General features: G+C 47.2%; 2 protein-coding genes across 8 annotated transcripts in view; one reads left to right on the forward strand and one right to left on the reverse strand.

The window, feature by feature from the left end:
- Positions 1 to 23,886, reverse strand: LOC135903699 (uncharacterized). Of its 4 annotated transcripts, none has more exons than XM_065434050.1 (7): positions 21,618 to 21,692; positions 20,925 to 20,972; positions 19,089 to 19,180; positions 17,857 to 18,029; positions 14,699 to 14,931; positions 7,820 to 8,127; positions 1 to 198 (listed from the first exon to the last, which is right to left on the reverse strand). In XM_065434050.1, coding segments are annotated over exons 2-7 (1,005 nt in total). In that variant the 5' UTR covers positions 20,926 to 20,972; positions 21,618 to 21,692. The 4 variants fall into 4 exon arrangements, with proteins under 4 accessions (XP_065290122.1, XP_065290121.1, XP_065290120.1 ...); XM_065434049.1 differs by having other exon boundaries at positions 1 to 201; XM_065434048.1 differs by lacking the exons at positions 1 to 198; positions 21,618 to 21,692 and adding exons at positions 4,361 to 4,640; positions 22,938 to 23,886.
- LOC135903701 (uncharacterized) overlaps positions 1 to 25,332 on the forward strand; it is a 107,057-nt gene that overhangs the window by 33,318 nt on the left and 48,407 nt on the right. Inside the window, exon 4 of one of the 4 annotated variants that reach the window (XR_010564894.1) lies at positions 2,816 to 2,897. The exons of the other annotated variants lie outside the window; for them this stretch is intronic. The gene's annotated coding sequence lies outside the window, so the exon portion shown is untranslated. Of the gene's footprint in view, positions 1 to 2,815; positions 2,898 to 25,332 lie in introns of those variants that run through there. 4 annotated transcript variants of the gene reach the window in all.

Genomic DNA, 25,332 nt, shown 5'->3' on the forward strand with positions numbered 1-25,332 from the left:
TCAGCCAGAGTCGAGGGCACTGGCAGCAGGGGCCCTGGGACGTTCACGCTCAGCTCCGCGGTCCTCCGCGCCTTGCCACGGACGTCTCGCCTGGCAGGAACCCTCGCCTCGTTCCGCCCAGGAGCTCGGAGCTGCTGCCCGCCTGGATCGAACACCGCGAGCCCGCCCTCGTGCTCGGCGCTTGGTGGCCGCTTCGATCTTCTGGGGGCGACGCGCGGCACTTACGTATGACACTGACCAATCTATTAGCGATATTGCCTCACGAAAATACTTCAGGCTTTGCATATTGACATCACGAACCATTTGTGGTAAACGGTGTTTGGATGTTGAAGGTGAACACTGGGTCATCAAAAAAAATATTGGAAGGTGATCACTTATATGAGCACTCACAATACCAGATAAAATGTTAGAATGGTGGATGTTGGTTATGAAGACGTCAATTAATGTCGATGCATCTGTTGAAATACGAGTCGGACTATTTATAACATTTTCAAAACCATTAGATTCGATTGTCTTGCTAAGTTCTCGAGAAGTAGAAGCCTTTAAGAAATCAATGTTTAGGTCCCCTACCAGAATTAACTTGTAACCATTATCAGTCACCCAGCAGAAGCATTTTTCCATAAAATACAGAAAGTTCTGCGTGCTCGATCCTGGTGGTCGATATAGGACGCAGAAAACATTATCATTGCACTGAACAGTAAGCACTTCATAATCCAACGTAACAAGAGAAAAAGATGCAACAATGTTGCAACGGAGTGTGCTTTTTGCCATTGACAGAACGCCACCTCCTCTTCGACATGATCGATTCATAAAAAATGTTGTGTAGCCGGGTAACTTAAGAACTTCCGATTCACATTGATACCATGTTTCTGTCACCATTAATATATCAGGAGCAAAGCCAAACGTAGCGATAAGTGCAAGAATCTGTTCCTCTTTATTTCGGGCAGACTGCGCATTAAGATGGATAAAAGATAGGCAGTTCTTATTTTCAGCATACAGGCTGCCAACTTCATGCGGCGCAAAATATGCATGCGTAGTGCTTCCAGACATGACGTCATCATTAGTAGCCATGAAACCTTGGTTAGTCAATTTTTTCTAGATCAGAGACATGCATTATTTGCCGTGACCGGGAGGATTCACTTTTCCTAGCGAAAATCTTGCCGTCCCGTGTCCAAGCGAAACGCCAATTCTTTTCCCTTTTTCGCGCGATCGTCATGCCCAAAAGTTTTTACCATTCAGAGCACAGGTGTTCATTGACAAACACAGCACAAGACTGTGTGTAGCCAAGATCAGTGGCTGATAGTCGCTTCTTTCGAGTTTTGTTGAGGACAGTGTCGCGTTTTGATCGGCTGCGGAACTGTACCACAATGTTAGACTGCCCAGAATCCCTCGTTGGAACTCTGTGACAGATCTCAACATCATTTTCACTAATAGGCTCACTTACAACATCTCCGATTTTTTTCAGAATGGCAGAAAGGTTCTCGCATTGTGAAGTTGGAACACCTTTGATTTCCAGATTCTTATTTCTGGAATATTGGTCTAGTTGTACGATTCTGAGCTCAGCTTCCAGTAGTGTGCACTCAGAAGTGAGGCAAGCGTTCTCAGCCTTGATTTCAGCGTTTTCCTTCTGAATGTCTTTTATGGTGGTACACATTTCCTCAAAACATTTGTTCATATTATCCAGGCTATTCTTAATATCTCTATATTATTCTTCCTAAATTCTCTCTCCAGAGATGCGCGCATATCACGAATTTCTTGTTTCAAATCTTTCAGCATTTTTTGTTCCTCAGGGGACATTGCAGCAAAAACAGACACAGAAAAAATGACTTTGGCAGTAGCAACAGCAGTAAAAAAGTAATGTAAATAATTCAGTCGCACATAGTGCCTAACCTGTGAGGCATAGAAGAAGAGACACAGCGTAAGCCGTGCTGTCCCGCTGCTGCCGCCGCTGCCAAGTGAAGCGTCCCAGTGCTTGCGTCGGGTTTATGTACAGCTGGCACTGCGGTATGGTGATGACGTAGACCGTGACGTAAAAGCGGGCTCGTGGCTTGTCACGGGATGATCATGGGCGGCCGATACATCGATGGGGCCGGCTGACGATAGGCAATCTGTGAGGCATAGAAGGGACACAGCGTAAGCCGTGCTGTCCCGCTGCTGCCGCCGCTGCCAAGTGAAGCGTCCCAGTGCTTGCGTCGGGTTTATGTAGAGCTGGCACTGCGGTATGGTGATGACGTAGACCGTGACGTAAAAGCGGGCTCGTGGCATGTCACGGGATGATCATGGGCGGCCGATACATCGATGGGGCCGGCTGACGATAGGCAATCTGCGAGGCATAGAAGAAGAGACACAGCGTAAGCCGTGCTGTCCCGCTGCTGCCGCCGCTGCCAAGTGAACATTACGTAGTTGTGGAAGCTCTGGTCTTGCAGGGCTATCTTTTGATTTAGCTGCTGCATTTGCTGCATGAACGCTTCGAGGTCTTCAATTGAGGTGTTCCCCTCGCTAGTTTGCGTGCTCTCTATATTTTGCTGCGGCGGTGATGGCACCCTAACTGGTGAGAAACCTGCCTTTCTCATCTCTTGCATTTCCTGGATTAGGTCGTCTATTCTTTTCCTGAGCTGCCGGGTTTCTTCGCGGCAGAGCTCTAGCTCCTTTTGAAGATTACTGTTTTCGGCACAAAGCCTCTTCTCGTTTTCTGTCTGCATGCTTGTGTTTATTGGTTATATTGTTGTGCGGAGCAAAAAGCGTTTTGGGAGGGCCGGCTCCCCAGCTCACCTTAACTCCGGTGCTTTTCTTCTGCTGTTTTCGCTTCGCCCAGGTCTGCTGGGACTTGTCCCTCTCCCGGCTTTGGCCCTGGCCTTGACTGTGGCTGCGCCCTCGGCTGCGGCTCCTGGATTCACTCCGGTAGTCGCTCCGTTGCTCTTGAGCTTCATTCTGGAACCAGCGCGGTCGCCTTGCTCCGCTTCTGTTCCTGCTGCGTCCCCGCCGCTGCTGGCCCTGGGGTCCCCATCGTAGTTCATTTGTCGACTTCAGGCGTTGTTTGCAGTCCTTTGTGCCCTCCGCGTGGGAGCCCCCACACAGCAGACACTTGGGTGTACACTGATGATGTTCTTCCGGATCTTTCTGGCCACAATGCTTGCAAGCTCTGATCCCGGGGGTCGGGCAGACGTCGGACCGGTGACCTTGCTGGCAGCAAATATAGCAAACTTGCCGCGTTGGTCTGTATGGATAACACCACATCTCTCCCCCGCAGTACAAAACTTGCTTGGGGAGGATGGGGCCATCAAAGGTGATAACAGCTGTGCTAGATCGGCCCAACATTCTCGCCGATAAAATCTTCACCCCTTGCGTGCGCGTTCGTAAGTTTGTCTTGAGTTCCCTCCCGCGCCGCCACGTGTGCATTGACTTCGTAGCTGTGCTCACCAATCTTCAGCTGCGTGATGCGCCTGACTTGCTGAGCAGCACTTTCGTTGTCTGTACTAATTATGATAATGTTTGAGCCCGTGCGGAGCCGAATGATGAGGTCTTCAGCCCTGCATCCGTGTCCGGTGGCCGCAACCACCGCTCGCGCCACTTGGTGTGTCTGCAGGTTTTTCACTTCCAGTCCCTTCGGCCGGAGGACTATCGTTAAATCATCTCTGGGGAGCGGAGGCAGTCTCCTCCTCGGCGCTCTCTCTCGCTCTCCTTGCTTGGCCACAGCTGGTGCGCCATCTGTGCTCTTCGTCAAGTCTAGGGAATTTTCATTCCTTAGCTTCTTTCCCGCCAAAAGTTCTGCTTGTCCGCTACGTTGTCGTTTTCTTTGTCGCTTGGATAAGGCGATCTCCCAATCCACGTCTGTGTCCTTGCCTTGATTTGCTTGTAACATTGGTGTCGCTGAGGTGCGGCCTTTCAGGGCTTGAGTAGTTACCGCTGCTCTGTGGGCGAGGGTCTCCCCGGCGGCATCGCTGAAATCTTCATCCATAATTTCGTGGGTTTCTGCCATGAAACTTGTCGAAACTTGGGGTGGTAGGTGTGCTAGGTTGGGATTGATGACTCGGGACATCGCTGCAGGCTCCTCTGCCGCTGGCCGAGGCTGGGAGGGCCGCGGAGTCCCGCTACCATGTTAGGTCTAATAGGCCTAGCTTCTGCCGGCCACGTGGGAAATCTTCAAGCTCGAGTAAATCCAAAAATAGTGGACCCACCGGCTTGAAAATGGTGTCCTCGTGGTCTGTCCGCTTCCGGCGTCGGTTCCAACCAAAATTTGGACGGTCCAATTGGGTTAGACGGGTCAAAAATCCTGAAACTACGGAGCGCATGTGAAGCAGCAGCCAGGGTCCCTCAATCTCATTTTCTCACAAGTAAATGTTGGGTGCAAGAAAAGCTTTTTCAGAGATTTTCTAATCTTGCGGTGGCACAGACTTAACCTCGTGGCTCCCATGTGGTGAGGGGTCCCATTGCTGTGATGGATGGCCACTGCACAGTGCTCTGGGGAAGACTGGCTGGCTTTGCATCGTAACGAACGGCGGCATCGTAGGGGGCCAGCAGAGGAAGGGCTGCTGCTGATTTGGTGGAGGGGGCATTGCTACGAAGTGTGGGGGAAGGTTGTGGGGCCCCCTTGGTCCAAGAAAGCCACTGAAATGGTGCCATGACAGTGGACCCATGGGCTGCGGCGGGGCCAGAAAAAAAAATCATTCAAGCTTGAAGTTTGGCCAGTTTGGGGGCGAGAGCCAATAATTTTGACGGTCCCACCTTTGACCATTGAAATGAATGATGTCACTTGCTTAAGTGGTGTGAAAGTACAACCATACACAGATCGTGAAATCAAGGGAAGATACGGGGAAGACGGTAGATGGAAACTGAAGACTATGAGCAAAACGAGAACAAGGTAAAAGCGGGAGTCAACGTCTCGACAAGTCCACTTGTTGAAACCTTGGCTCCCGCTTTTACATTGTTAATGTTTTGCTCATAGACTATGAAAGAAGCTCATTACAACAATGTTGGACTTAAGATGAAAATACCGTTGTTATTCTGATAGTATTTGTTATAAGCAATATTTGTTACACGATGATATAGATGAGAAACATCTTAAATTTACTTTGTTATAATCAATAATTCTTTATATTATATGCATAGTCATTATATCAAGCTTCGATTGTGTATCCATCCAGTACTTATAATTATGCAAATAGAGCATGTGTAAATGTGTGAACTTGTGGGTAATGGAGGGTGCACTCTTAGATTGCAAAATGATATGGTGCATGCAGTTAAACCTTGATATATCAAACCTCAATATAATGAAAGTGAGAAAGTATTACTCTTTACAAGTTTCTGTCCATAGAACACCGTGGTTTTAGAACTTCAATATAATATGATTTCATTGTAATGAAGTTTCCCTGCGACCTCGAAGTAATACCGGGACAATAAATGAAAACTTCTACCGACGCAGATGGTTAAGTGATTGAATTACAGGCATAACCCGCAAACGCACCTCTCAAATTGCACGTCGCAACTGTTCACCAACCCGACCAATCACGCAGCCAAGAGCAACCGCCGAAGCGGAGCAGCGTCATGTTCCATATAAAGTTCAAGTGCGATAACATTCCACCCTGCCCCATCTGCTGTTCCCTTTGGGTGCGATTGAAAGGGAGGAGGATGGTGGCCTGATGAGGGCTGCGAGTAAGGGGAAAGGTGGGCTTGCAGTAACATGTGCGCGTGAGGGTGGGGGAGGTTGCTTCTAGTACGGCCATGGCTGTGCATGGTTGTCAAAATGGCTGAGTGCATTTGCAGCCCGGCTGTCCTGTTTTAGAGGTTGTTTGCCGCGTATGCAAAGAGTCAATGTGCCGAGATGGGGTGCATCATGTGCGTTGTCTTCTTGCATTTTAGTTCTGGAGGTTGCGTAACCTTGAGTTTCGAAAAAGTGTTGATGCAAGAGTCAAACGAAGTGTTCGCTCCCAACTTTCGGTGCATTTCACGATAGCGTCACACTGCGAGTGAAACTATCAGCCCGGGCTATGGGGGGAGGCGGGAGTGGGGGGCGCAGAGTGGATGCTTTACTTCGTACCACCAATTCGAAAACATTGTTGACGCGGCATAAAACCATATCTTTCGTCACCGCCTCTCAAATTCAACGAGATTATTTTTTTTCTCGTTGAAGTTGCCCTATTCCGATAGCCCAATAATTGGTAAAATTCTGCAACACCTTCCACATATGAAAAATCCACAGGCGATTGTACCTATTTGATTAAGAGATCAAATTTTAATATAACTAAATTTTGATATAACTAAGCAAATTGCCTGCTTTACCGACTACATTATATTGAGGTTTAACTGTACTACATATGAGAGATGCTGGCAATGAAAGCAAAGGCAAGTGTTGTGATGCTTGCATAACAGCATCTCTTGACAGCATCTCTTGAACCACTTTCATTACTCATCGACTATGAAAATAGAAAATGAGTGAAATGTGATAATCCGAGTCCAGCACTCTCCCAGAATACCACTGCAGCCAGGGCTGCATGTTCAGGTTATGGCACTTCATCACATCCAGTTAGGCTATAATTTCGGTAGCATGACACTGCTTTAATAAAGACTACTGCGGCATCTGTTTTCAAGTTGCCGAGTAGATTGGGTTACTGCTAGTACCAGAATCTTGTTAAACGAAGAGGTTAGGACAAATTATTTTCATTGCAACATCACAGGTACACACACAAAAGTGCACGGAGCCTATGCCTAAGTTTGTGACTGAATGTATAGGCTACAAAGAAATTCTTGTTTGTCTCGCAACTTCCCCATTGCAGACAACTGTGGTTGAATGCAAAAGCAAAGGAAAGCTTACTTCTATCTGTAAGGGTGTTCTGTTTCTAGCTTACCTATCTAAAAATCTTACAATTGTTTCATGCTAGGAGATGGCTCAATTGCAAAAGAAACACTGACTGAGGTAACTGCAATATTCTCTTGCACTGCATACAGTGTGGGCACCACACTCTCGTAGTGCATATTGTTTCATCTTCAAACGCGATTTAGTTAGCATACAATATCTATGTATTATAATTGGCTGACTATGATGTACCAAGCATGAAAGAGACATTACATCATACTAGACAATCATGCCATATGCTTGCAGTGGTGACATCAATTTTCTCCTACCTTTGCATCATTTTCTCACGACTCTGCCTTCTTAAAAGCGACTTCTTCGGCACCTTGAGGCACTAACCTATAACCTTAGCCTCTCTAAATATTAGCCTTTGGGTGTCTTGCTAACCTTGATGCAACACCATTGACACACGACAAGCGAGCAAAGATTGCTTACAAAATGACAGTGCAAGGGGCTATTCTGCAAGAGTCCACCTAGTGGACTGTCCATTTCGGCCGCTGCTGATTGGATGCAGCTGTACGAGAGAAGAGGAGACGAGCAGCCGTAGCCAATCAGCAGCGGCCGAAATCGACAAACCACTAGGTGGATCCGCAGGCCTGCACCTAATACACATATAATACCTGAGGAAGTGGATGGTAAAGTACTGCCACAGTAGCTCAGTTGGTCAGAGCATTGCGCGTGTAATGCGAAAACGTGTTTGTATCCCACCTCCCACCAGTTTGCTTTTTAATCCCCCTTTCATTTCCTTTTTTTAACAATTCCTTAATTTCGCTTGAAAACAAGTAATTTATCCTATGTTTTCATTGGTGTCATTGTCTGTTGGCTTTATATGATTATGACTAGCAAAAATCAGGCAACTTGGCTCTCCTTGTTCATTAGAGTTCAGTATATTAATTTCTGTAGTAAGCTTTGTGCTGCAAAGGAGCTAATTTTAGTAGACTTTCAATGATGACGTTGATTCACACTCACCCTCTGGCCATATCGCTGGTGTCCCATGTCTTCCGACAGCTGTTGCGCTGGCTGTTGTAGATCCAGCCCCAGCATGCAGGCCTGAACATCAGGGTGTGGTGCAGTCTGGCTGTTGGCTCCCAGGGACCCCGGGGGGCGAAAGGGCGGTGCTACCACAAAACGCGGAGGTGGGACAAAGGAGCTGGGGGCAGCTCCCATCTGGAGACCTGCCGTTCCCATGTTCTGTGGCACACTCTGGAACTGTGTCTGGGTGATCCCCGGTGGTGCAGTCCCCTCATATGGCACATTGGGAGCAAGCCCGGGATGGCCTGTTTGACATGCAGAACATGGGGAAGTGTCCATATGCTTTATAGCGAAGCTGTTAGCCTCTAGTCAGTCTAGTCTAGTCCCGGCGGCAATGCACTGCCAGGATAAGTGGCTCGTACCTCCGTTAGGCATAAGTCCTGTAAGGCTTCAAGCAGTCAGCAAAGTGAAGTGAGCAGTGCATATATTCTTTAAAATCACGCATACAACATACAGAACATCGCACATTTCAATAAAGAACAAGCACAATACTGCCACGTACGAGTTTGTGCCGCTGTGGACAAAAGGACATTGGGAGGAGGTTGAAGCGTATCAATGATCGGCAGATGGTGTTACCCTGACTGTACTGAACTACAACCTTGTAACTGTATATATTGTAAATACACATATTTTCTCCGCGTAACATTTTGGTGGATGTGCGGGGTACTCTCGCCACAAGCCGGCCTTGAACCTTCGCAGCGGGCGTCACATCGGTTCCGCTTTTATGGCTACTGACGCTGCCTTCGCGGCTCAGACACCAGCGGAAGTAGTGCTAACCCAGCTACGCCACCTCGGAATCTTCATCGGCACTGGCAAGGTCGACATCGAAGACTGGATGACGTCCTATGAACGCGTCAGTAAGCACAACAAATGGGATGCTACACTTTTGCTGGCCAACGTGATGTTTTACTTGAGAGGAACCACGAATGTGTGGTTCGAGACGCATGAAGCAGACATCAGAAGCTGGGATTTCTGCAAGGAAAAGCTATGCTATCTTTTCAGAAGAGCTGTGGACATCAAATGGAGGCCAAGCAAAAGCTAACATCTCGTGCTCAGACATCAACCGAATCGTACGTCGCATATATTCAAGAAGTTCTGGCTCTCTGCTGTAAAGTGGACACGGACATGCTGGAGGCATCGCAGACGATGCGTTCAACCCCCTGCTTTGCAGGAACTGATCAAGAAGCGAGTCCATCATTACGGATTGCCAGAATTTTCTGAAAACAAAGAGCAAACGCATCATGCAACGCTTCGACTAACTTCTGAATACGACTGACTTTTCCTCCTGCAACAACCCTCAGGCGTCACATAATGCATGACCTTCCGATATCACATCCGCCTACAACGCCAAGCTTGACACAGGTCATCCGTCACAAACTTGAGGCTATGGCTTCAAGTTCTCACTGCCTGATCCATACACATGACAACATGACCATCTCGCTCATTCAAGCTGTTTTCTGCCAAGAAATTGCAAACATGGACATCCAATCTGCTGTCCGCCCACATACCACCCCTACCGCTCCTGTCATTGCCTCTGCTGCACCTTGACAGTCGTTCCCGAATCAATAACAGAACCCCTCTGAGTGGCAAACACCGGATGACATGACAATTTGCTTTTCTTGCTCCTGGGTCGGTCACATCTCCCACTATTGCTGTAGTAGCCGCTGGTACTCCTCGCCTCGGCCATATGCTGATCGCCGCTTTGACCGAGACCCTTTGCCTCTGTCGCCTCTCTCTGAGCCATATCATAACTGCCTTCCCTCTCGGGGACACACCACTAGCCGCTCGCCCTCGCCGCAATGCCGTCAGTCCCGTTCGCTTACACCTCGACGTCCCTCGTCCCCGTCCTATGCGGGCCGCTTTTCTGGAAACTAAGCAATGCAGCCCCAGAGGTGAAGCTTCAAAACCTCTGCTGACCCCTGCTGCTCAACCGAACCTTGTTTAAATGTTTGTTGATGTACCGGGTCAAGCCCTCATTAATACTGGCGCTCAGGTGTCGGTTGTGCGATCAGATCTTCGTAGCCATCTCCATAAAGTCCTGACACCTGCCTAGTCGCCTGCCATCAGAGTAGCTAATGGCAGCACAACAGCCATGATGGGAATGTGCACCACCCGTGTTACCATTGCCGGCCATCCAGTGTTAGTCCTGTTCACTGTACTGGCCGAGTGTCCCCACAAAGTGATTCTTGGAATCTACTTTCCGACTGCCCATTCAGCACTTATTGACTGCAACCGGCACCCTTCGCCTTGAACTGCCCCATTACTTTGCTGACCCGACCAACGACCACAAGTCCAAACTTCGTTCTACTGAATTTTTTTGACTGCAACCTGATGCTGCGACTTACGTCCTCATGTCGCCTTCTTCACCACATCGAGATGGTCCTTACGTGGTGTCCCCACTTTGCGACGGCCTCCTGGCCCGTCAACTAGCACTACCAAGCCCTCTTGTAAACTACTCTTGTCAACAATCAAGTGTGGCTTTTTCTGAACTTTGGTTCGTGTCTGCAAGTGCTTCCCGAGGATATCTCTCGCTGTGCTGTCCCCTTTGGAAGACTGGAGTAGCAGCTCTTACGCCCGAAACACGATTTGACACTGCTGCAGCTTCTGCCTCTCGTACTTCATGCAACAACAAGTTTCCACCAACGATAGCTACTTATTTACGACCTGCTTATGCCAACGCCCTTGGCCGCATTCTCATGTCTTATGAAGACATTTTTGACTTTGGAAATCGCCCACTAGGTCGAACCCGTGTCGTCACCCATCCAATCCACACTGGTGATGCTCCTATACACCGGTGGCCCTACTGTGTGTCTGCGGCTAATCGCCAAGTCATCCAAACAGAAGTGTACAAAATGCTCTCCAGAAACATTATCGAGCCTTCCTGAAGTCCATGAGTGTCGCCTGTCGTTGTGGTTAAAAAGAAAGACAATACCTGGAGATTTTGTATCAATTATCGTCACCTCAATAGGATTACCAAAACGGACGTGTATGCGCTTCCGCGTATTGATGACGCGCTGTACTGCTTACACGGTGCCAGTTATTTTTTGTCGATTGATTTGTGTTCTGGCTACTGGCAAATCACAGTGGATGAACCAGATCGCGAAAAGACTGCCTTCGTCACCCCAGATGGCCTCTACCAATTTAAAGTGATGCCATTCGGAATGTGCAATGTTCCTGCTACCTTCGAGCTCATGATTGACTCTTCTGCGCGGATTCAAATGGACCACATGCCTCTGCTACATTGATTACGTGATTGTTTTTTCACCGACGTTTGAGAGCCACCTCCACCGACTCTCAGCTATCCTTGCTGTTTTTCAATGAGCTGGCCTACAAATCAATTCTGAAAAATGCCATTTTGGCCACCACCAAATAAAAGTACTTGGTCGATTCTGCTGGCAGTTGGCGAGTTAACAGTTCTGCGTTCTTCTACTGATGTCCGAAGTTTCCTAGAGCTGTGTTCCCAATTTTGGCGATTTATCCAGAACTTTGTCGAAATCGCTCGTCCTCTCACAGACCTCAAAAAGAACACTTTTCATTGGGGACCCGGCCAGTCTGCAGCATTTTCAGTGCTTATCAGTCGCCTTATCAATCCACCCGTGTTGGGTCATTTTGATCCTCATGCCTACACAGATGTTTGCACTAATGTCAGTTGCCATGGCATTGGCGCTATCTTGTCCCAACGACAGCGGGACACCACTTGCGAGATCGTGTATGCTAACCGTCTTCTTTCAGTACCAGAACGCAGAATGCAGCAATGTGAATGCTTGGCCCTTGTTTCGTCCATTGCTAAGTTGCGCCCTTACCTGTTTGGTTGGCATTTCACCGCCGTGACAGATCATCATGCCTTATGTTGGCTATCTTCACTCAGAGACCTGACAGGCTGTATTGGCCGCTGCACTTTTCGCCTGCAAGAGTGCACCTTTCCTGTGTCCTGCAAATCTGGGCGGCTACATAAGGCCTCCGAGTGCCTCTCCCGCTATCCTGTCGACCCTCCCGATGGCTCCGAAACCGATGCAGACACCTGTGTTTTGTCATCTCCAACTTCTCACGCATTGCCGACAAGCAGCGTCGTGACCCATATTTGCGATCCATCATCGAATGCCTTCCCTCAGAGCAACCGGATGTTTGTTCACTTGCACAGGACCTTATACTGACGCCATATGAATCCGCGTGGTGCTGAACTGCTTCTCGTTCCCCAGCATCTGCGCTCGACATTTCTCTCGCAGTTAAACAATGTGCCCACTGCTGGTCATTTGGGTGTCTCCGGTACGTATGACCATGTGCGCAGGCGATTTTTCTGGCCTGGGCTATATTGCTTTGTTCGAAGTTATGTCGCTGCCTGCGAACTTTGCCAATGCTGCAAGAAGCTTTCATTGTCTCCTGTTGGGCACCTTCGGCCTATAGATATCCCCAGTGAGCCATTTTACCGCGTCGGCCTGGGCCTCCTTGGCCCGTTTTCAACTTCATCCTCAGGCAACAAGTGGGTGGCCATTGCGACGGACTATACCACGCGTTTAGTATAACGCGGGCCCTTCCTACGAGCTGCATAACTGATCTGGCCGATTTTCTCCTTCATGAGGTGATCCTACATCATGGTGCCCCACGTCAGCTACTCACTGATAGAGGCCGCTGTTTTCTTTCTAAGGTTGTCGACGACCTTATTCGCTCTTGCTCCACGTCCCACAAGTTCACATTTCTTACCACCCACAGACAAACGACCAAGCATCTCAACTGTACACTCAAGAACATGCTCACCATGTACATGTTTCCTGATCGCCGGGATTGGGACTGCACCTCAGCCTTCGCGACGTTTGTATACAAGTCGTTGCGTCACGATATAACTGGTTATTCTCCGTTCTATCTGCTATATCACAGTGACCCACTCCTGCGTCTTGACTTGCTGCTGCCTTCCAATGCCACCACTACCATGTTCTGTGCTCACGACGCCATTGTTCGTGCGGCCACAGCACGTCGCATTGCCCGTGACCGTCTTCTGGCGTCTCAAACTATCCAAAAGCACCGTTACGACAGTCGTCGTCGGCGCAGTCATTTCAGCCCTGGGTCACTTGTACTGCTTTGGTTACCCTCCCGTCGCATCGGCCTTTGCAAAAAACTGCTGCCGCGATACGTCGGGCCACACCGAATTTTCCCCCAAGTCACCAGCCTCGCATATAAGATATAACCTTTGACTTCACCGTCTTCTACCCCATCAGGAACTGATATCATGCACGTTTCGCGACTAAAGCCCCACAACTCTCACACCGATTCGACACCCCAGGAAGCATCAAAAGGATGCTTCTGCTGCCGGTGGTTAATGTCATGTACGTGCTGCTGTGGACAAAAGGACGTCGGGAGGTGAAGAGGAGGTTGAAGTGTCTCGACGATCAGTAGCTGGTGTTAGCCTGACTACCGAGCTAGAACCTTGTTACTGTATATATTATAAATATGTATATTTTCTCCCTGTAACAATACAATAATTTGAACCACATAGTTGATGATAAGGCTAACAATGCGAAGCATATAGCGCTCGCCATATACATTTTCTGGTGAAGATTACTGTTGTGCAAGCTGCCGTACTAATAGCAGCTTGGCAACATGGGGAGTGACATTCTTAGCCTTTTGTATACAAACAAAGCAGCCTAGTAACCAATTTCAATCTTGCAGCACCACTGTGGGTGGCTGGGTGCTGTCAAAAATGACCTTTTCTCCCATTACTCTACGTTACCATTGCTAACAATTCCTTAAAATAATAAAGCATTGCATACTCCCCTCAGCAATCATATTGGTGGTTTTCAACAGCTTTGATGGACATCCACATTCGCTGGGGCGGGATGGCAAGCCAATTTTTTTTTTTTTTTTGCTGAAAGAAAAATGGTAGGGCGCCCACACAAGGGAAAGCCTACTAGGAGCATGTTTCGCATGTTGGTCATTGTCATCATTCTTGTCCTTGGTTTCATCCTTAATAATATTTGGGGTTTTACGTGCCAAAACCACTTTCTGATTATGAGGCACGCCGTAGTGGAGGACTCCGGAAATTTTGACCACCTGGGGTTCTTTAACGTGCACCTAAATCTAAGCACACGGGTGTTTTCGCATTTCGCCCCCATCGAAATGCGGCCGCCCTGGCCGGGATTCGATCCCGCGACCTCGTGCTCAGCAGCCCAACACCATAGCCACTGAGCAACCGCGGCGGGTTTTCATCCTTATTGTCATTGTATATAACATAAAGGCAAGTTTCTAAACAAGGCCAAAGATTCACAGGCAGTGGTTAGTAATTAACACAGAAAACGGAAAAGTCTTGATAAGTCTCCATCGAAGGCAGGGATTGTAGCTATTCGCAGTTTTGTTGCTGCGTCCTAAACCGTCAGTACTACTTAACAATATGATTGCTCACAATCTACTCTGCATAGGTAGAAGTGGAATAAAATATCCAAGAGAGCAGTAGATCCTGCTGTGTGCACCGATACTTCTTACGCCAAGACAAAAAGATGATAATACCAGCAGTGCTCACTAGCTAGACCAGCATCATGTTTTGTGGGGCAAGAGCTCACCAAAACACCTGCTGCGGAACACACCATTACGACTCATCCGGGGTGGTGTGTCAGTGGCTGGCATTAGTACTGTTTGTAGTGCCCAGCGCCTTACTCAAAATGAGAAAGCAGAGATACAAAAGGCTGCTTGAAAGATATCACTGCAGGAAAAACAGACATTTATTCCTCTCGTAATGGCATGTTAGCACTCCTTTATGAGCTCAGCATTTTCAAGACGCCGGCCTTTGTAGACCAAAGCCAAGATGGTCTCATCCAGCAAGCTTACCCTCTGCTTGAGCACCCTGTTGTTGCTGGTGACGCGAAGAATGCCACTTGTTTCTGGCCTGGCGCGATCGCGCTCCCTGTGCAGCCTGTTGCCTCTGGTGCAACATGGGGCCCAGCTGCGACGGATTCGGCCTCTGTGGGTTTAGAGGCTTCAGCATCTCCGAATCCAAGTTTTCTGGGTCCAGATTCTGTATATTCTGCTGCGGCCGAAACTTGAAGTGCCGAAGCCCGCCACTGCAAAGGGCAGCAGTCAGCTAGCTCACCTTCGAGGCATCTTCGACCGGTCAAGAGAACAGGAAAGGACCACAATGGAACTAACAACTGTACAATGGGCCGTACAACATTTGCAGCCCCTTTACACTGTCAGTGGGTCACAGCAATGTCTAACCATGCTACTAGCCAGAAGGCTGCACATGCTTTACAAATCTACATGCTTCAGCAGCGAAGCAAAATTGGATATTCCAGTTGGGGCAAGGGGGTCACACAAGCTCTAAATTTTTGATGCATTTTGAGTCATTTCGGATGAAAATAAAGATAACTGGAATTAAGTTACAATGCAGAATCCAGAATATATCCCAAATCATTAAGTAAAAGCATACATTTTATTCCAAGAATGTCATCTACAAGTGCCCCCACAACAGTACTGCAATTCTGTCAGGTGGCCTAGTGCAGAAACCGTGGGCACCAGTCTAAAAAGGCATCTTCTTGCAAACATTGCCACCACTTCTTGGTTCAAGGGCAGCACATAGTGGGCCCCATATTTCAACAAATAGAGCCAATAGAGTAGAGCACAGAAGTATAGTGCTCCGCTTCGTACTTAGCAGGCAGCACTAAGGAAGATAAGCAAGATGCGCAGTGATAGCAGACACATTCAGCGTGTCTTGAAGGGCAGTTGCTTTTGGCCTGAAACGCTTTCTATGGATTAATTACTTAATATACTACAACTACAACTTGTGGATGTGATGTCACTACAAATCCTGGCTTACTAGTGCACTTGTGTGCTTCCTGTATGCAAGATATGTTTTGGTGGCAAACAAAAGTGGTGCAAAGTAGCTGCTGGTCTCGGAAATGTGCCATTTTGCATGTTTGGTGGTAGATAGGTTCAGGTCTGCGATACTTTCCGTGTAATATGTACGCCATATTTTGCTGCATTGAAGCACGAAATATAAGTTTTTACAAGCCACCTATATCTTTCATATATAATGCACCATATCTTGGTCGACACTGAGAAAAGTCACACTCTAAGAGACTTAGCGTTGCTGCTGAGAAAATGCATTCGAAGATTGCCTGTGCCATTACAGTTAAATACGTGCTCGTGCCATTGGCAACAGCATATCGTCGGAGTCATAATTACTTTGTTTAGCACAAAACAACGAACACAAAAAAGACGACCCCCCAACACAAGGTGCTATTCTCAACTGCTGTTTAAACTACTCTCAACTGGTCTGTTGTTTTGCGCTAAACAAAGTAATTATGGATTCGCACCAGCTAGCCCGCCAATGCATTGTGCTGAATTATCGTCGGAGGCTGCATGTTCGTGGTGGTTGCTGTATATTCATTTTGTGCTCTACTACATCTGGAGCAGTGTTCTGGATCAATGAATTTTGAAAAATTTCACACAACTCGGCACCCGATGCGTCATTGTATATGACCCCAAGCTTTTCTGGCGCTGTGCCAAGCATTGATAGCAATATCTGCCCACAGTGCCAGGAATGCTGTCAGCTGCATATTTCGCTAAGTTCGGTGCAGAGTTACGTAAAATCTTGTGAAAGTGATAGGACTACAGATATCGATAATTCGAACTTGAAGGAGCCCAAAAATTTGTTTGAATTCAAAAGTGTTCAAATTAGAGAAAGCTCATTGAATGTAGGACTTACGTGCAGCCCTGTGTTAGCTGTGCACAAACTAACACATGAGTGACGAGTTCTCCAAGCCTGGTTTCACGGCAGAGCGGTTCCTGCTGCCGTGAAGCCACACAGCTATGCTGCAGTGAAGCTGCACCTCAAGGCACAATTCACTTACATGAAAAATATACAAATAACCCACATTCTGACTTGATGGCTAACTTTTATGGATTTTTGGTGCAGATTTTGCACGTCAAAATACAATCCATAAGAAAGAAGCAGTGGCACTGCCAGGTCACAAGCGCGACCATGTGAGTTGGCGGAACGTGGTATGTCAAGATTAACAGCCACAAATGCTTACGTTTACAAACTGCTGGGGATTTTTGCACATGGAAATGCGCATCATTTTGACAGGCCCACTTTGGTTTATTCGGACTGACAGACATTCAAATTAAGTGGATTTGAATTAACATGATTCCACCATATTTCTAAAGGTGATCAGTCAAGATAAACCATCCCACAGTGCTTGTTATCGGTGGGAAATGAAGCGAAAATAGCAACAATGCACGGTTTTTATATTGAAACCTCATTCTAGAACAATTTCTCTTCAGTGAAGTTACTCTCCATGTCTTAGCTTCTGACAGCGAATGTGGTGACATCCTATATTTTCTACAAACCAGCTGCGCATCGCCTTTAGATGCACTTTTATTTTCTCAAAACCCATGACAGTTGGGTGCACATTAGATTCGTTGGCACGTTAGGTTCAGGTACATATAGTAAGTTAGCCAAATTACTTTCTTATTTTATGCCATAATTCATGCACTGTAGCTCCTCACTGGTTAACTAGCACTTGCAGACGAATACAGTAAAGCCAGAAAAGGCCTCTTGTCCTTTTTGTAATGTTTGCTTTCACTTTTCACTATGCATAGGCTTGAGCATGAAATTGCTGAAAATGGACAGGTTTTTCTTGAGCAAATTTGAACAAGGCAAACGAGACAAAATACTCAGAAATCTGCATCACATTAACATGCCAATGCTGTGGTTTCAGTGCAAAATTTAAAAACTTGCAGTGAAGCCTTCGTTCTTTTCATCAATTAATCAATTTCTCACTACAAAATTAATTGATACAGACCTTTCAATGGACAATTTGTCAGTCTTATCTCAATGAGTGTTTTGCTCTAGTGTCACTTTACTGCCATTAACATTGTTCATGTGCGCTGGATGTCACAGATCAACAGCATGGCCATAAATTATGCAGTTGTGCAAATAGTGCTGTGTGCAGATACAGTTTCGTACAAGTTTTTGTCATACATACCTCGGGTGCTGCAGCACTTCCATGGGACAATTGCCACCAGCAGTTGCATCATTTTCCTTGCCCCCATTTTTGTTCGGCTCCTTCCTGGAGTCGCCATTCTTGACACGCGGGTGGCATCCCTGACTCTTCCGTAGGAATTTGTCAGCTAGATGCCGGCGGTCAAAGTAGTACTCCTGCAAAAAACTTGAGTCCTTAAATGTACTGCAAGCCGTATGCTTGCTGCATTTGTCCCTGCCTTAAACAGCAAAGTGAAAAATGACATGGCCCTGAGTATGTCAAGCTTAACACAAACTTGCATGAGCTGGTAATTCACATTGAACTTGCAAACACACGCTATGAACATGATACAGGCAAAGGACAAGCAGTGTTGCAGGTCTGCTTTACCTGTGCCTTTGCATATATTCCTCTCGACAGCTTGCTTTTGTCGTTTGTCAAGACCTGTCATTAGCGATAACGAGAGACGCTCAGGGTGCTAAAGTTTGCAAATTTCCTTGGTATTGTAGCTTAAATATGGTTCCTTCTTGCAATAGGAATTCTCACAATTTGACTGAGACTGGGACCACTGATTATTATAACAAACAACTTACTACATAAAAAGCTACAGCAATGAGGTTACACTGGTTTATAAAGCTGGTTTTCAACATCAGACATAGGTAACCACTGGTTATGCCAATGTTGTGCAGTGATGTGCAGTAATCCCACATAGGTCTACATTACGTGATCCTCTTATTATGTTTTTTAAACGACGTGGCCCCCTGTTAGCCATGCAAAAGGGATTGGGAGCCCAGTCAAATCACTCCACTGCAGCCTTTTCTCTCACCCTTAATATTGCATCAAACATGAAATAACCTTAAAAAAATTCCAGGATTTTGTGTGCCAACACCAAAGTATTATTATGAGATATGCTGTAGTGGGAGGACTGCGGATTACTTTTGACCACCTGGTATTCTTTTAACATGAACCCAGGGCACGGTAGAGGGTGTTTTCACATTTCACCTCCATCGATATGCAGCCACAGTGGCTGGGATTTGATCCCAGACCCACGGTCTCGGAAGTAAAACGGTGAAGCCTATACGCCATCACGGCAAATAAATAACCTTGTATACTATCGTAAAAAGTCATGTTCTCGGCATTGCTTACCCACCCTTACCCAATTATAGTCAATTGTCTAATAAAAACGTACTTTTATGCCCAATGCAACATCAGGCGTAGCTACGAACTTGGCATCTTACCAGGAACGAACAGTAGCCTTCAGGAACACTGTCTATGGGTGTTTCAAAGTGAGACAGTGCTTTGATGAAGGCATTCTTGATATGCATGTCCACTGCAAATGAGGTGCACAAGCAGCATTGTGGAAAAGCCACACATATTTAAGCAGAAGGATATCCACACGCACACTTAGTTCATCATCAGCATGAAATTGCAACCAGCGGAAGCAGCCGGCGCACGTTGCAAAACAAATAAATTCAACGTTCAATTTTTCCGAATCCCTAGGGGCCGCGACGTCCGTAAAAATGAATGCATGCCTTTTATGACTGCCCCAGAACCTCAAGTGCTCATACTTTGGCAAGAGACGGTGGGTGCACACATGCATAATTAAGGAATACTAGCGTATCCCGTGACAGTTGCCCATTCCCCCTCATTATGTGTGTGTCCTCTAATAGTGCTGTATTTCGGCAAAGCCGACTTTTGGGAACGGGCATTGTGTAATGCTTTGGCCTTCCGAGCTTCGAAGCCATCAGTGAGAATTGCAAAGGCAAAGTAGGCACCATTGCTGTCATTGGTGGATACTTTCAATGAAAAACGCAACTGTGTACAGCAAAAAGCTTTGCAGCGAATGTAGCCAGCATTTGTAGCTCTGCACGCGAGAGTGCCATTTCAAGGCAGTGAAATAAGATGGTGTCGGTGCTTACTTGGATTAATGCCATTTTGGATCTGTAGTCACAACAGAGAGTCCGGAAAATCGGACGGCAGAAGGCTTTTGCCTTCTAAATTTCAGACGTTCCTATACTCTATGGAGTACATGGCAGTGCCATGAAGGCATCCAAATTATTGGGTATGTGCGAAAAATCGGGTGTCCGAAAAATTTTTTGTTGATTTAGCAAGAATAATCTGTGGGCTCGTACAGGGGTGGTCAAAAGTTTCTAGGCCACAGCTTGCATGAACATGTTGACTTCGTGCCCATGTGGTGTGTCATTTATCGGATTATAAGAGCCCGAAGGTTTTTTGCGAACAGGGTAAAGGACACTGTTTCTCACTACCCGGAGCTTTGTATTGCCAAAATTACTCCAGGAGCCCCACCACTTGCTTGAGAGTGAATGTTTTCGAACATGCTGTGGCCTGAGAACTTTTGACCACTCCTGTACTTCCGAAAACTACTGAGTCATTATGAATAAGCCATAATTGGTGTGGTGTCTTCGGCTGGCTAACAACCACTTAAACCAGCCTAAAACCAATCTAAGACTGGTTCATAGAAACAAGTGCAATATCAGTGTCTATTATTTAGTGTGACTTCACATTTGCCAGTATACTTTCCATGGTATGAACGGCTTGAACGTACTGCAAAATTATATATATATATATATATATATATATATATATATATATATATATATATATATATATATATATATATATATATATATATATATATATATATATATATATATATATAAAATAAGAAAAACTAGTAATAAATTGCGTCGGTGCTCCTTTAGGTCATCATAAGACTCGCAACATTGAGGCAGCGTACACTTCACAACATGGATTCCTAAGCCGTGTTTTATTGGCTTAAAAATGAAATTCTTTTACGAAATAATGTCTAACAATTGTCACTTCATTTAAATTCAAAGGACACATTACTGCAAGTCATCTGCAAATAAAAATGCACATTGCAAAAATATTTGAAGAGCTCTGAACAAAATGTGCGACATGGCATTAATTTCACAATGTTTCCAACTACAGTACACAAGGTGGAAGAAATGATACCGCTGAAGGAGACTTCTTTTATAAAGGTAGCTGAATTTACAAAGCGACATACAATTTCGTCAAATGAAAACAAGACCTACTCTTCTCATACACACCGCTACCAAGGTTGCGGTCCAGGTGGAAAGGGTCTGCAAACAAAACCAGTCACAGGGTTTCGTTTAAAAACACGAGCCATATGCTGCAATGCAGTGTTACTAATCTTCAAGAAATTCTGACAGGAACATACCGTATGTACTCGCATAATGATCGCGCTCGCGTAATGATCGCACCAAAATTCGATGTTTTGTTTTATTTCCCGTGTAATGATCGCACCCCGAACTTGCCGAAGCGATATGTCGTGTGTCAAGTCTAGCTAATAATGATCGCACATACCATCTGCTACAACCGAACTTGCCTTTATTATGTGTAGGCTTTATAATGGTTGTGCTCAACAACAACAAAAAAGGCGCCTTTCGATTCTTCTCGTCTGCGCTCGTGCGCACGCAACAAATCGCGAGCGGCAACGATAGCAGCCACGTTTACATTGCTACATTAGAAGTGCACCCCATTCATACACCGAGGCTTGTAACACAGCTAAGATATTCGCGCACTCTCAGCGGAAACCTGCCGTATTAGGACAGTAGTGAAGACAAATGCGCCAGCTAAGCGCGCCCATCTGTTTCTGTACCCTCAAAGTGGACATGGCTACATTATAGCCGCAAACTTGCCGATATTAACGATATCATTCATTACTGATACGGAAGAAACTGTTTCAATGCACGTAATGCACTCACGAGAAGAAAAAAAATCGCGTTCGGCGCGTTCGGCTTGCTCCGCCGGCCGCCATTTTTGTTTTGGTGTCTCGCACTAGCGGCAGCCGCCTATTTGTTGACCTGTTGTCATCCCGCAGCAAATACGGGATGAAAACTTTTTTCTCTTTGCGGGAAATTTAACCCGCGTAATGATGGCACCCCTGAATTTGCGTTAACTTTTTTTACAAAATTCAATCATAATGCGATTAAATACGGTATTTTGAGATCACAATAATTACAACGTTTAAACTTGATTAAATCTGTCCAAACATCCTAACACAAAAATGTACATTTAACAGCATTTTTGTCACTTAACGCTACAAATGCACACTCTTTGTTGAAAATACTTGTTGCTTTACTCGCATCAACTGGGCCCATATTCTGAAACGTTTGCCTTCCGTAAAACTGGAAATACTCCGGAGCGGATGCAATTCCGAACGGTAGTCTGGTAAAACAGTACCTCCCGAATGGAGTCAAGAACGTAGTTAGTTCTTCAGAGTCCCTACGTAGTCGGACTTGATGGAACCCCGCGAAGGCGTCAAGCTTCGAAAACCATTTCATTTCGCACCCCCCAGAGAGCCTAATGCTTGATCGACTGTAGGTGGCGTGAAGCGCTCACGAACGATACACTTATTTTTTATTTAACTTTGCCAGGTCGACGCATACTCTCAGTTCCCCCGGACCGTTTCGTTAACAGGACTATTCCTGCGCACCAATCCGTGGGGCCGTCTACTTTTCTAATTATTCCCATGTGCACGAGTCTCTTGATTTCGTGTAGCCTTTCCATGAGCGGAATCGGCACTCGCCGCGGAACAGTTATGGCATGTGGAATTGCGTCCAGTTGTAGCCTGATGGTGTATTCTCCTGGGATAGTGCCTAGACTACGACCCATGCGCGGAAAAAGTGTCTCATACCGTTGCTTGTCTGCAGTAAGCGAGTCGGCAAATTTAACGATACCCAAAGCCTCTAAGGCTGGCAGCCCGAGAAGTACGTCGCGAAGAGGGCTAACGACATAGCACGTTTGTCGGGCAGTCCTCTGTTTCCACGCAATCTCTGCGACAAATTTGCCTAGAACATTGAGCTTATTGCCGCCAGCCCCCTGTAGTACCTCGTCTGCATTATCCAAATGGGTGGGCAATCCTGGAAATGTGGAAGGTAGACTGACACTTCTGCACCCGAATCAACTTTAGCAAGGATAGGCACAGAGTTTATCAGAACCTGCACATACCGCGCTTTGCCGGCCGCCTCAATCGCGCCAATGGAAGTTTCTCCGGTACCGTGTTCGGCAGCCGAGACGCGTACCTTTCTTTGCGCTGACCCAACTTTCTTGAGGCAGGGTTTCGCAAAATGCCCTTTGTTACCACAGTACTGGCACTTGGAAGCCTTGGCTGGGCACGTCGACCTCGGGTGCGCGTCGCCGACGCAGTAGGGGCACCGTCACTCTTTGTGCTGCGGTCGTTTCTTGTGGCCCACGGTGTTCACGATAACGCCTTGGTCCTGAAGTTCTGGCGGGCTCCCGATGTGGACAACCTTCGGTCGAAGGCTCAGCTGCCGCTGCTGACGCACGGTTTCCTTGAGGCGCGCCTTATCCAGCGCCGTAGCCAATGTCAGCTGCGGATCCATCTGCAAGGCCTCGGATAGTTGCACGCCTTGGAGCCCGACGACAAACCTGTCCCGGATGAGTCTCTTCGTCATATCCCCAAAAAGTCGCAGCGGTCTGCCAGAACGTGAAGTGCGGTTGCGAACTAATCCATCGATTCTTCTGGCCATTGCTGGCGTCTGTGAAAGCAGGCACTTTAACAATGTTCCCCTCTTTGACGATATGACTGTCAAACTTATGCTTGGCGACATCATAACTTTTTGCTTCATCGTCGGTCAGCTCAAATGTAGCAAAAACTTCGCGGGCTTGGCGTACGTCCCTTTGTGTAAAGTAGCGTGCGCACCTGGACCTCTCCCGAACGCTCGTTGAGAGCTGTGGCGAAGCGGTAATCATCGAAGTGGTCGATCCACGCCGGCCACTCTGACGTTTTGTCCAAGTCCAGCGGTGGTGGCTGCTGGAGCCCCGGGATTACCGTTGCGGGTTGGTTTGCCATTTTCTGGAAATGCTACCGTCCATGGCCTCAGCGAGATACGTTGACCACCGCCCACTTCTGACACCGTGTAGGGGCACTGCATACGAGCGCGACGCGCATGCGCGTCGGAAGGAACACTCGACGAGCCGCGCTCCAGGGGACGAAAGAAAAGAGCCACTTGTTTAGTGTGCTGGCCGATAATATACACTCGGGGGGCGTCACGTGTTACAAGTTACTTGGCGCTCGCAGTTGCCGCCCAACTATCTGTCGTGACGTCACATGCCGCACACATGCAGGCGATAACAGCACACAAACCACGAAGGGTGTACTTTTGTCTACGCTCTTAGAAATAATTAGACCCTTTGGGGCGTATCTTGTCCCGCAACAATAATCGTCATCTGTCTTGCCCGCGTTTCCTTTCTTTAACGCTGCGAGCCCAGTACTTCCCAGTCACAAACGGCATGTGCGTTATCAGTGTGACGCAGCTTCTCGAAAGGAAAGTAGCGAGCGCCGAGCTTTCAAGAAAGGAAACTCGGGCAAGTCAGATGACGATTATCGTTGTGGGACAAGATAAGCCCCAAAGGGTGTAAATATTTCTAAGAGTGTAGGCAAAGTTACACCCTTTGGAGTGCCCCTTCTGCCACACAACGATAAGCATCATCTGCCTTGATGCGTTTCCTTTCTTTAACGCTGCGAGCCCGGTACTTTCCCTTAACGAACGGCACGCGCGTTATCAGCATGATAGCATTCCCGACAGGAAAAATTCGGGCGCGGCGTTTTCAAGAAAGGAAACGCATCAAGGCAGATGACGATTATCGTTGTGTGGCAGAAGGGGCACTTCAAAGGGTTTAACTTTGCCTAAGAGTGTACCGCGCGTGCTTTGGAGTTTCAGTTGTTTCGTTATCGCGTCGTGCTGCGCTGGTTCTGCTAGCTCGCGAAAGTTGCATTTGGAACAAGCAGCGAGAATACCATGTCCATGTGATGTCGTGGGATGCACGAACGGTCTGCGGAACTTGGCCAAGGGCAGTTGCAGCGGCGAATCAAACGTTACTTATCACACTGTGAACCTCTCCGTTCGAAGTGGTCAAGTGCCGTACCTCTGCCACAGCGCGTTGGCAAAGAGCCGAAAAATCGCATTGTGTGCTCGGTGCACTTTCTTCCAGAGGATTACGAGTTCAACGCCGACTTACTGAAGTCGTGTGGAGTGCCTTTCAAAGCAATGCTTTCCCGTAGCGCTGTTCCGTCGGTCTTGACTGCATTCTCCGAAGCGCAAGAATAACTGCAGGTCGAAGACGGGGCGGGGCGGTGAGTGCGGCATTTGGTTTTCACGAAGGAAAAGCTACAAATGTGCGAATATGCACAGCCATGACATATACAGTTGCCGTCGTAGTAGTAGTACGCAACGACGCCGGCAGCGCGAGCCCTCAGCAGCAGGTCACGTTCATCAGTGCTTAAATCGCTGAAGTCGAGCCCAGCATCGCGAGCCAATGTGTCGTTGTCAGGGTCATCCATTGCAACGAGCATCAAAGTTGGCGTCATAAAATAAAGAACCAGCTGATCGTCGCGCACTTTCCCTTCCGCTAGCCACCATAGTTCCGCTTTCGCGCTGCTGTCGGCTCTGTCTT

The sequence above is a fragment of the Dermacentor albipictus genome, chromosome 9 (assembly GCF_038994185.2).
Source record: "Dermacentor albipictus isolate Rhodes 1998 colony chromosome 9, USDA_Dalb.pri_finalv2, whole genome shotgun sequence".
NCBI classification, from domain to species: domain Eukaryota; kingdom Metazoa; phylum Arthropoda; class Arachnida; order Ixodida; family Ixodidae; genus Dermacentor; species Dermacentor albipictus.

Coding starts and splice junctions, on each gene's coding strand:
- LOC135903699 (XM_065434048.1), bottom strand. Junction 18,030..19,088: donor AAGGCTACTGTTCGTTCCTG/GTAAGATGCCAA, acceptor AGTTTTTTGCAG/GAGTACTACTTTGACCGCCG. Junction 14,932..17,856: donor GAAGTGCTGCAGCACCCGAG/GTATGTATGACA, acceptor TGCCCTTTGCAG/TGGCGGGCTTCGGCACTTCA.